At 41.3% G+C, this 12017-nt stretch overlaps 1 protein-coding gene across 1 annotated transcript; it reads right to left on the reverse strand.

Annotated features, from left to right (window-relative positions):
• Positions 1 to 5640: 5640 nt before the first annotated feature.
• On the reverse strand, positions 5641 to 11608 carry LOC307260509 (transgelin-like). Its single transcript, XM_080040769.1, has 5 exons — positions 11447 to 11608; positions 7527 to 7713; positions 7261 to 7432; positions 6980 to 7079; positions 5641 to 6832 (listed from the first exon to the last, which is right to left on the reverse strand). Exons 2-5 carry the CDS (start codon positions 7704 to 7706, stop codon positions 6679 to 6681), a joined length of 606 nt encoding a protein of 201 aa, XP_079896895.1. The 5' UTR covers positions 7707 to 7713; positions 11447 to 11608; the 3' UTR covers positions 5641 to 6678.
• Between the last annotated feature and the right edge of the window lie 409 nt (positions 11609 to 12017).

The raw sequence follows: 12017 nt of genomic DNA on the forward strand, positions 1-12017 counted from the left end.
ACATCTGCATTAGCCAAAGAAGCTGTGGGGGGATTTAATGAAGTGGTAGAAATGTGCTGCATTCAGGTGTATTAACCAGGGTCAGCCAGGCGAGGGCCCTCATGAACACAGTCCAATGCAGCAAAGTACATGTGGAGATTGTCTACAGTATTTTCAGTTTATGTGATTTGAGATTCAATAAGACATCATATAATGCAGTGAAGTAAATCTCTACTGTTTCATGACAAAGTCTCAATTATTGAATGAATAAAATACATGATAAAATCCAAATGTGAGACGTTCCCAAGCACTCACAGTAACATGAAGTCATGAGTTTTGTGAATCAGTGCAGCGTTATGCTCGTAATAATTCAATTTAATTAACATCAAGATTATTTCACTTGTATTTGACAAAAGGCACATTTGTTTTAATAAAGCATGGACAACGTTATGCGACACATGATTTGAAATGACTCAGAGAGGCCATGATTTGTGCACTGACAATAGGCCACATCACTTTCACTGAAGAACTCCTCCTCCTGTGCTTAACACTCTCTACAGCTACACTGCAGCAGCTCCTCTGAGTCCATCAGGTTTAAGCCTGTGATAATCATGGTGGATTAGGTGATATATATTGCAGCAAAAAGTGTTGAAATGAAAGAATGGGTACGGACAAATCTGGAAGGTGAACCAAAGCAGCATTAGCCTTGAGGACTGCAGTGAATCTTTAACTAACTCTTTCACATTGTCAACAGCGTTTGAACATGAAGTGTCACCTTTCAGATCACAATATTTGGCCTCAAACCAACAGTTTTTCCAGGGGATACACCTGCTTCCTGACTCGGGTTATCCACCATTTACACCTGATACTCTTGTGACCTACCTTTTTTCGCCCTCTTATCATTCAATGCCTGAATGAAAGCACATTCTGTACACAGCTAAAACGACAAATGCAGTCATACCACAACACCTTTCTTTTTTTGGTCCTCATCGACCCTATTCGTCACTGTGAGTCATTTTACACTCACACATTTTGCAGCCTTTCCTGTTGAACTCAGCCTTGTGGCAGTGTTTATCGTATCAGATGCGACGTCCATGCTGAACCATTCGGAGTCTCTAAACTTGAACCCTGCAGTTTTCCCGATGACTGCCTCTACGTATATCTAATAAAAGCATACGCTCACCATCCTTTTGAAAACCACACTCAAACATAGATGATTTCAACAAATTATACCTCCATGGACACAACCTTGCCAGGCAATTGAGAAGAGTTAGCACAATTACATTCAATCTGCTTCATCATTCAGGCACTGGAGCTGCACACAGAGCTGTTTTACCTGCATTAAGGCTTGTGCAACATCGTCTCATGTGTCACTCGAACGGTGCAGAAGAATTCCATGAGGTCTTTACTACTCCTAGGTCATTGAGATTAATTTAAACCTATTGATTTCCGCCCTGCACCTCTCGATAATTGTCTTGCTCCTCAAGCTAATTCAGCAGGTCTTGTGTCAGGGTCAGGCTGTCCTGTTTACCTGCCCAGCCTCCTTCCACCCACGGCAATAATTTCTTGACTGCAGCCTTTCGTGGCTTCACTTATTGACCTTGGACTGACATCATCACTCTGCTGCATACAAACCAAAGCAGCCTAACATTGCTCACAATCAATGCCTTGCACTCTTACAGAAGAAAGCTGACATTGTTGTGTTTAAAAGTACCGTCGGAGGGGAAATTTAGGATACACTGCACTTTGGCCTCTTCTATGTCTGCAACCAATCATTGTGTCTGTTTTTTTCAGGAATTTGACTGCTACAGACCTCTTGTGTGTTGTTCTCACATACCATTCTCTCACTTGTCCCCCCACTTCATTTCGAGATTTATTCACAAGACTTTGAAAATGGGGGTTTCGCTTATAAACTCAGGCAGAACTTTTCATTCAAACCACAAACTATGGAAATAGATCTATTGTAAGACAAGATTGATGCTGTCAAAATATACGTGAGATGAAGTCAGGGGAAAAAGCACTTTAATCCTGGACTCTGGCTCATTGAAATCTGTTTTGCTTTTTTGTTGTGCATTTTGGAGTATGAAAAGTTTGTATTTGGTACCCTGTCCAAGAACTTTCACAACCTGACCACAACATCCGTTACTAACTGTTGAAGACTTCGATGTTATCACATAATCCTCCTCAGCCGGTTTTCTTAACACTACATCTCTTCCATGTTGGCTTGAATGTTGATATTTAAAATGCATTCTTGATCTTGGAAACAACTGAAGCAAGATGGCTACTAATGGACCTTGTTGGTGATATTGTCTTGTCGACTGAGAAAGTAACAGAACCAAATTTAAGGACAAAGTACATCTATATTGGTTTAGGTTTAGGGAACGGGTTAGGGTTAAAATAAGTACATTGTTGAGGTTAGGTAAGATTTGTGATCATGTTTCAATAATGACCAAGTTGTTAAAAAAAAAGAAGCAATGTTGACTGTGTGTTAAAGTCTGACATTCGGTTGATGCAGACTTTGCATCCGAAACCTGACTTCCTCCTCTACTTCCGTCATAATTACTCTGGCCACTAAAGGGTATTGTCGCTGTATCGTTAACATATGTCATTTCTTGGGAGGACAGATTTACCAGTTGTATGGTCAAGCCAGAGGCGCCACTGCCAGAGATTGAAGTCCGACCTCTGCAGCTGTTTCCACTACATCACCCAGATCCTAGAGTCGTGCCTTACTGACTATAACTGTAGCATTGTTGCTAGCCTGATAGACGAAAAGGCCATTTAATGACTTTACTTTAGTTCACCCTGTTTGGGCCTAACCTGGGCCATACCTTTGTGCGGTGGGTCAGAGAGAACACATCTGGAGGCCCATCATGTGCCTGTTATGGTGCAAACATTGGTAGAAAAACGTGTTTCTCTTATAACTCCGTTTTCTTTTGAAAGTCCACCATGGCAACACATCCTGTCTCTTGAGACACAACTGAAAACAAATTTGAGAACTTACATAGTTGAATGGTTCCTAAATATTTAAATCACCTTCAAATGCCCTTTGAGTGTTAATGGACTGTGCCCACTATCACTTAGCCTTTCTTAAAAGGTACAGTAGCTATTGAAGGGAGAAGGTGTTACATCAGCTCTTCCTTTGCCATTTTTACAGACAGTCTAAGGATTCAAACTGGCATCTCTCCAGTCATAAGGCCCCTTCTTTAACCTCAGGGCTTCACGTCGCCCCTGTTATGCCCCTGTATGGCAGCAAAGTGCATTCCACTGTAGTGAGGCCAGTGGTGTGATGGTGTTTTCACACTTTCATTTAAAACCCTGATGGAATTAAATAAAAATAGCTCCAGTGTCAAAAAGGCCAGGCGCCACTAATCTGCTGAAAATGAGCCGTGAATGGTGTCTGAAAGGTTAAAAGATCAAGACTGCAAAATAAAGATAAAAAGGGAGCACGTTTTTTTAGGTTGTTTGGGCAATATTTCAAATGATGTGTTTCTCAGGCTCGTAAATTTCAGCTGCCTTCGACAACTATGAGATATCGGTTCTCTAACTGAAAGAAGTTGAAGTTTTCTCTTCAGTCTTCTCTTCTCCATCCACATTCCAAAACATTCTTTTTACAAACGAGCTTCATGAGCATGTACCTGATTACGTTATTCACAGCACTCTAACAACACAGTGAATCTCTTCCAGGCGCCATTTTAAATCAGATTTACCCAAATGATGACCTCATGATAAATTAATCATCAACTCATCATGAGTCACTTAACCAATTCATTAATTCATCATCAACAAGCTGCATTTCACTGCAGTGTAACAAGCAGTAGCTGATAAGATTGCAAAAGCTAGGGAAGGAATTATATTTGTTAAAGTTTGTTTGCTCAGTTAGTCAATAATGTATGATAAATGTCCTCAGCGCAGCAGTGCTCCTGGTGTGGGCTGTGTGTGTAACATACAGCCAAGTCTTGTTCATTTGCAAAGAGTCTGTCTGATTTAACATTTTTAAGACCCTGAAACAATATGTAACATTGTCTCAGGATTGTACACCATTAAAACAGTAATCCCTTCGATTTATTTTGAGACGTGATGAAATAAATAAATCATAAAATAAATAATAGTCACATAAAATGATTGAATAAGAGATTCTATATAAAAGGAGCAAACATTTTGAGGCATTGTGAGGGAGCGAATGGTTACAACTAGAATATATTTGTTTCCTTGATCCCCCAATGATAACAAAGTGATTGGTGACCATTAAACACTAGTAAAAAAAAAATTAAATATAAACCATTTAAAGGTCAACCAATAATAATAATTTGATTTAATTAAATGTTTTTACCGACTTATTGTCTGACTTGTACATGTCATGAAGTTTGCTGTAGATATCGGTAATGAACAGAAGAAAGTGTGTTGCAGGGACACAAAGCTGGCATCATTGAGATAAACTTGTCAGATGTGTTAAGTGATTACTCATGGCGAAGCAAACTTGACTGCTTGTGTTGAAATATTTACAAGTGTTTAAAAGATAAACCCATTAAACTTGAGCAGAAATAACAGCCTCTGTCCTGCAAAAGAGTAAAGTACAGCTTAATCAACAGCAGAGTGAGCTTTAATAAAGGAAAAGAGCAACTCATCTCACTCCATCACAGGCGAGTAGGTGCTATACAACTATGAACAATTAGTGACAACAAACAAACCATAAGGAAATGCCACCACTTTGGACTAGCTGCCTATTCACTCTATTGATTTTTAAATGTGTGCTTGTTTCCTCATAAATGAAACCTATTTAGCCCTCTGTGTCAGGACCTCATCCACAGTTTCCTGTTAGCAGATCAGGAATGAAAAAGGAAATCTTTTTGTTGGCACCTCCTCTGCAAAGCCCACTCCTTTTTTGGAAATGCTCTTTGCTTTCTTAAGTCCCTCTGCTTGCTCTATCTTAACCTGCTTGCTAAACTCCCCCTGACCCCCCCCCCCCCACCTCTCAGCCACCTTAATCTCCTGCGTTGGACTCCCATCTGGACAATTTATTTGTTCTAAAAAAAAACTTGCCACTTCCTCCTGTTGTCTCCTAAGGATCTCTTTCTCTCATCGCAAACCAACTTCATTGCTTGTCTTGATTTCTCCTTCCTGTTTTTCTTTCTCCATCTCCGGGCCTTTTTTTCTGAGTCACTTCATGCTGAACAGCTTAGCCGCTACTCAAGCACAAAAACACAGTACAAACAAAAACCTTTGGCGGGAGAGTGGTAGTGGTAGTCTCCTGCTGAATTCCCCCCCCCCCCCCCGTTTCTCTGTAGTTCCATCCAACCAAGGCAGTCAAAGCCCAGCCAGGAAAAAATCCATTATCCCCACCCATCTTCACTCCCCACCATCATTTGCTCTCGTCCCACCTTGCCTTTTTTCTTTTTATACTACATCTGCTTGTCTCTGAGTGGAGCCCAGGTTTAAAGCAAATATGGCTGGGCGTTATCCTATAGTTACCTGCAGAATCTCATGTTTATTATGGGTTGCTATGTACATTACTTAATCTCTTTTACTTTTTATATGGTGCCGCCAAGCTATGAAGAATTACACGGCACAGTGATTTGTGCATTGAGTGCATTATTATCAGTAATTTGGACCAAGCCCACCACTAACCCAGATAATCTATTCATCACACAAGAGGCTTCTTCACAGGTAAATCGAAACTTTATTTCAAAATCATTCTCATTATATATGATGTATCAAACTCTAAAAAAGTAGTCCCAAAATGTTGAGAAGAATTGAGTTAACAGAGAGCATCTAAGCGCACACAATTTACTTTCTAAAATAAACTTTGTGCTTTACATGATTGTAAACCGCAGCACTTCATACACATCTTTCTGTCTAGACTGCCACAGGGTCACATCTAACATTTAGTTCAACATTTTTATCATTACTTTATTGTAATCCAAATAGCTGTGTTCTACTAGAGTTTTGAACAGGGGGCCTTATCAAAACTCTCTTTGGAGGTGCATTCAAGGACAAGTTTGAAAAAATTGATAGCTACAGTGTCCGAACAGCAACAAGGACACAATTAATAGTGGATTTGGTTGTTTCATCCATTAACAATCTCTGAGTGTATTTGAATGCACCAACAGGAAAGAGTTTTGAACAGAGTCTGTGCTGTGATAATGCAGAGCTTAAATAAAGAATAAAGCAAACTAAATGTTGAATGTGATGAAATACTTTCTCTCAAGCAAGTCTCTGCGAGTTGATTTCTAAGTGATATGAACTAAAACCCTATGGATCTCTGAAAGAGAAAGGAATCTAAAATCTTGTTGTTTGCAGTAATGTTAAGCACATTTGATTTTCAGGTAGTGGGTTAAAAAAAAAACTGGAATGTTCATTTAGGAAAAACTAAACTATAATTTACAATTGACTCTGTAAAAATGCTGTGTCTAATTGTTTACTTGTCCTTGTTAAGGCGTCTATTCATCTACATGTGATCAACATGAAAAGTGTGTGTTGTATTATGTGCACATGTTCTTGTTGGTCCATGTTTTGGTCCAGTTTAGTCTTGAAAAACAGTCATGTTACATTTTCTCCTCACGACCAAGGTAAGAGTCAGAGTTTCTCTCCGTCCTCGCCGGCCTTTTTTGGGGAGCAGATGACAGGGTGTGTGTGTGTGTGTGTGTGTGTGTGTGTGTGTGTGTCTCGCTGAATGGGGGTTTAAGCACAGACGCTGGGGGCTCAGGGGTTGTTGTTTAGGATCTGCCTGGGTCGTCCATAGCCTGTCATACCAGCTTGAGATGCTCCTCTATTTGTGCCCATTTGCAGGCCGATGACATTATTGCCTTCTCTCAGCTGCTCCTCTGAGAACTCTCTTTTGTTCTCTTGTGACTTCCTGCACACACACAAACACAAATCTCTCAGTCCACAATCTCAGTTCCTCAGCCCTGAAAATGGAAATAATCTCCTTTGTTCCATAGAGAGACTAGTTTATACATGAGGGAGAGGGGAAAAACTATTTAAAAAAAAAATAAAAACTCACTTATGGAACCAGCTGGGGTCTCCCTGGTAACAATCATTCTTCGTGACAGCCAAACTACCCAGAGCCATCAAGGTTCTCTGGACAGCAGCCAGGTCCTTGCCTGAAGACACAAGACAAATCTCACATGAACAGACCGCACACACCAAATACACAAGAGACAGTGACCTGTGCTCTCCACCGCTGAATACGGCTTCATTTCCTTGCCTATAAATCTGCAAAACACTTCACAAGACTCTGTTGTAAATGCACAGACGATGAGCTGTTCTGTTGAGTTGTCTTACTTTCAAAGAGGTCCACGGTTTGAAACATGTCGGTTTTGGTGACTCCGTAGTTTTCCGCAGCTTTGAGGAATATGGATATTTGTTCCATCTGCTTGAATGCCATGCCGGAGGTCTTGATGGTCCTGATTGGCTTGTTGGATGTATACAGGCTGTTGATGAGCTCAGACAGCACCTATACACACAGAGAAGAAGCAGACCCCCCCTGAATATACTGTATACACAATGCAAATGCTATATTTACACTTATGCAAAAACCCAACACTCACACATCCATCCTTGAGCCAGTTTTGGAATCCGATCTTGCCTGCCTCAGGCTGGCCCACTCCAGAGCCACACTGGGCTATGATCCACTGCACCAGCCTTTCCTCCAGTTCAGAATCGTATTTCTTATCAATCTTACTCTGAACCTCACGGCTCAGACCGTAGCTGGGACCTTTGTTTGACATGCTGATCCTGTTGGGAGGGAAACTTATCGTTAAGATAGGCAGGTAGCTGAGCAAACCAACCGTACTTCATTGGCAGGGATTTGAGTCCGTTTCAAAATGGATATTTAACAGACATGTAACTCCTTTCACCGGCATCAAACCCTGCCCTGCTCACACCCACAGTCTTGGCCAGATGTCAAGATAAACAAGATTTTAGTCACGCTCTCGCATGTGTGTCGGAACATGTTTCTGTTTTGTTGTCTGCGTTTTGTGGAAACGGGCGAACAAACTTTTTGCAAGTCCTCACTTGTTCAAGGGACTGTTTTGTTGTTCAAACTTGGGTTTAACCTTAAAAGCAAAAAGGTTTAGTTAAGGTTGTATGCTAACTATTAAGCTTTATACTGTATGAAGCTTAGCTTAGCATTAAGACTAGTACCAGGGGCAAACAGTCAGTCTGGCGCAGTCTGAAGGTACACACTGTGCTTTACTGCTTCTCCACACCTCACTTACTAAACACATATACTTATATCTTGTTTTTTGGATCAACTCGAAGAAATCACTGCTCTCTTAGCCAAACGATGGGCCTAGTCTGGCACATAATCCCCTGTAAAACTGTGACTTGTCATTTTTATACTTTGGTGTTAGTACGACTGAAGCAAATGAGATACTGTGTGTCAATGAATGAGCTTTAGAGGTGTTGGTAGCCTGTTTTCAGTCTTTATACTAATCTGAGCCAGCCGGCTGTGGCCTTATATTCAACATTGTTCGATCCTCTCATGTTACTCTCCCCACCAGAAAGCAAATAGGCGTTTTACCCTCTATGGCTGGAACTGGGTGATAGGGATAAAAGTAAGTAGAGAAGAGTAAAGTAAAGAAGTACAAGTATGTATGCAGTCCATGCGTGGGTCTGCTTTTCCATACAGCACATTACATTTCAAAAGGAATCCATCATCTACTTTATAAATCATAATTTGCACATTTAAATAACTGACCAGTGTATGAAACAGCCACAGATTAAAGTGTTGTATATTCAGTATCCAGTGTCATTATTCAACAAAGACATATTGTACCACGGGTGTTCCAAGTCTGTTAAGAAGCACAAACCTCTGTAAGTAATTATGGTTGGCCTATCTCTCTTATTAATGCAGTATGAGCTTCCTGTTGGCTTCAGCAGGGCCGCCCCGCTCCCTGCATCCTGTTTGCTCATTCAGCTGTCACTTCCTTCCTCCTTTTCCTGACAAAAGGTAACTATGTGTATACAGGACTCTAAACAAAACAACACACCACTGCTGCTCACCATGGTAGCGGCCAAAAAAAAAAAAAAAATCAATGAAATCATGTAAGTATGAGATGTAACATGGTGACCTGACCGCCACGCTGTGGTTATTGCTTAAGCAGATCAGAACAGCCGAGTTACACAGCCGTGTCGTGACATTTTTGAATTTCTAGGAAGGCAGATATGGAGATGTTTATAGCTGATAGGAAAGTATTTCTGCTCTTACTGTGCTTTGCTCCTTAGCCAAGTATGTACATAAACAGAGTTTTTCGTGCTATGTTTATTGCTTTAAAAAAAAAAGAAGGATTGTGTGCATCCATTATAATCTGTTTTTTTAAGGTTTGAAGACTAACCAGGGTTTGATACAGCATTAATTACATTAGTCCCTTGAGGTCAGAAATGCATTGAATCCATTGCAAAACAGAGCTTTGTCAGTCTTACGCAATATGTGTTGATAGTTTGACGAATCATCCTTGTGTCTAACAGCTCCACACTGGAGCCTTGGCTGCCATAGATCACACTATAGTGCCTGTGTTTATTGTCTGACATTGCAGTGGTTCTATAGGAATGTGGATAAAGAGGCTCCCCGTCCGCCAAGTTATTACAAAACAAGCAACAATGGTGAAATAAACATCTAAACATCCGATCTCTTGAGCAATCTCAGGAGCTATACGTCTGTGGCGTCTTGGCACGCCCAGAGCACAGCCAGCAGCTGCAAACATCAGGCCGATTGAGGGATGATGAACTCAGAAAGTCTGGTCCTTAACTGATTCACGGCCTAGTGAACTTTGATCTATTACCTACACGTGTAAACCTCTGAATGGATGTCTCAGGATTAGGTCATGCCACTGCACACTCTCATTTTACTGTTAACAGGACTGTAAAGTAGACAGCAAAATTAGCATAATGGCCATCACAGCTGTGTGTGTGGGTGTGCTGCAGGTGTTCTTACGGGTGTGTGTTTTAGAAGATTATGAAGGCCTGTGCCCATCAGATTATCTGGTCTACAGATGTACTGGGAGTGGCCTGATAGTTACTGGGTACATGCATCTTGTAATCATAGAGTCTCAGCTTTATAACCTCCCACAAAAGCCAATATGTGGATAAGGAGATGTATGTGCCACTGAGGTTGCCGATGTGATTTCTAAATGAATACATTTGGCAAAGAGGTAACTCACTACATTATAGGAACACATGTAACTTAATGAGCTTTTCTGGCTTCTGTTAAGACTGTGTGACTTGTCATCTACAACTTAGACTGATAACACACAAACTCAAGTGTTAAAGTAATATCGGTCTGAAGTAAAAAGTCAAAGCAGTCCACATTTCCCTCTATGTCCGTTCACTGATTAGCTCTTATAGGCTATGTGCCATTTGAGGGATAAGTGACACAACTCCAGTTTTTACTCTTACATTCGTCATTCTCGTCGCCCCCTCCCAAATTCTCCAACTTTTATATCATAGCAGCTTGTGGTCATCCGTTACAAGACGTTTCACAACTTTATTGTTCTCTCAGTCAGCAGGGCGTCACAAAACTACCTCACATCTGTAAGGCCTACGCACTTTCTGAGTCAATCTTAAAACCCTCCCATCTCAGTTTTGGGCTGTGATTGATTTAGGTTGTTCTGACACCTTTGTGATATGAGCACAATGGATCCCAACAGATAAACTGGTCAATGATTAATCCTAGGAGTGCTCATGCCCATGGTTCCTCTTTATCTTTAGCACAGCTGCTGCTGACCCAGGCTGTTAATCAGCATTCTGTGTTACCACCTCATCACTGAAGATATTGCGAAACAGCCCAAAAACAGCACCTGAAGTCTCAGTCTCAGAATTGTCTCCCAGTACAGAGCATGTGTTTACACATAAAACTTTACTATGCTCCATAAATGTGACAATGTATGTGACAAACACATACTTAGTGTTACTGCTGTATCCTATCCTGAAGCGGCAGCCTGGTGTTCGGAGCATACATTACATTTGAAAATTACATATTATTAAGACAGCACTGGCTCCAAGTTTAAGAGTCTCTGATGAGAGATTTTGTCAGGGGCGTGTTAACAAGTGAACATTCCCTGGCTGCTGAGGCCGTGAAGACGGCTTCACATTTTGCAATGCGCACATGAGAAGAGCACTTGATTACAGAGGTAGAAAGGAACCAAAGTTTCATAACATGAGCATTTACATACTAGTGTGTCATTCAGAACGCAGCTAATCCGAACAGAAGGGAACTACACATTAACTCAGCATTACGTCTTTTTTTCTTAGTAGGCTACGATCAAAACCAGGGGTGGTGTGTGATAGGCTACATTGCACGTGTTTTTTTTACGCTTCCTGAAAACAGAAGGCTACGCCACAAACCTGCAGCTACAGAGCAATTGTTTGACTGCCAGTGAGAAAAACCAGAAAATCGAGATTGATGAATGAGGCCAAGTGAGAGAGAGAGAGAGAGAGAGAGAGAGCGAGAAGAGGAGTGTTTACTCACTTTGTGTAGCTTTCAGGTGAATACAGGTGGGCTAGCGATGATGCTTTCACGCTCTTCTTCTTCCTTACAACGCAGTGCAAAGTGCACTGTAGGCCTACAGGACTTCCAACATCAAGACAGCAAACACCCTTGTCTGACTTCACCACATTCAACTGAAATGGGGAGGTAGAGAGAGAGAGATAGGCCTACGCCTTCAGTGCCTCTTGTTTCACTCTAAGGCCACGCCCCTTTTGCTATTTCCTCCTTTTCCCCACTCAAATTGTAATTCCTTATTTAGGAGAAGGACTGGGAGGAAAAAAAGAGGGCATGTGACTGGAGAGTTTGGTGTGGTCACTGAAAGGCATTCTCCAAATTTCTCCCTCTACCACTACGGAATGAGATGGGATTAGGAAAGGAGGGAGGGATGATTAAATCCTGGAGAACAGTGCAGTTTGGAGGAGCGTAGGAAGGGAGTTATATAGTAATTACAGAGCAGCAAGGCACATGTGGGAGATTATTTATTGCCTTATTTCCAAACTGGCAATGGCTGTGGTGGTCTCTTAAATCTGTCTGAAACTGAAACAGGAAGCAG

The sequence above is a fragment of the Ammodytes marinus genome, assembly GCF_949987685.1.
Source record: "Ammodytes marinus genome assembly, chromosome: 14".
NCBI classification, from domain to species: domain Eukaryota; kingdom Metazoa; phylum Chordata; class Actinopteri; order Uranoscopiformes; family Ammodytidae; genus Ammodytes; species Ammodytes marinus.

Excerpts from the sequence above, each read along its gene's own strand:
- LOC307260509 (XM_080040769.1), bottom strand. The coding sequence starts at position 7,706 with ATGTCAAACAAAGGTCCCAGCTACGGTCTGAGCCGTGAGGTTCAGAGT. Across the intron at positions 7,080-7,260 it reads AACCGTGGACCTCTTTGAAA|GCAAGGACCTGGCTGCTGTC; the intron begins GTAAGACAACTC and ends TTGTGTCTTCAG. Across the intron at positions 6,833-6,979 it reads GACCCCAGCTGGTTCCATAA|GAAGTCACAAGAGAACAAAA; the intron begins GTGAGTTTTTAT and ends GTGTGTGTGCAG.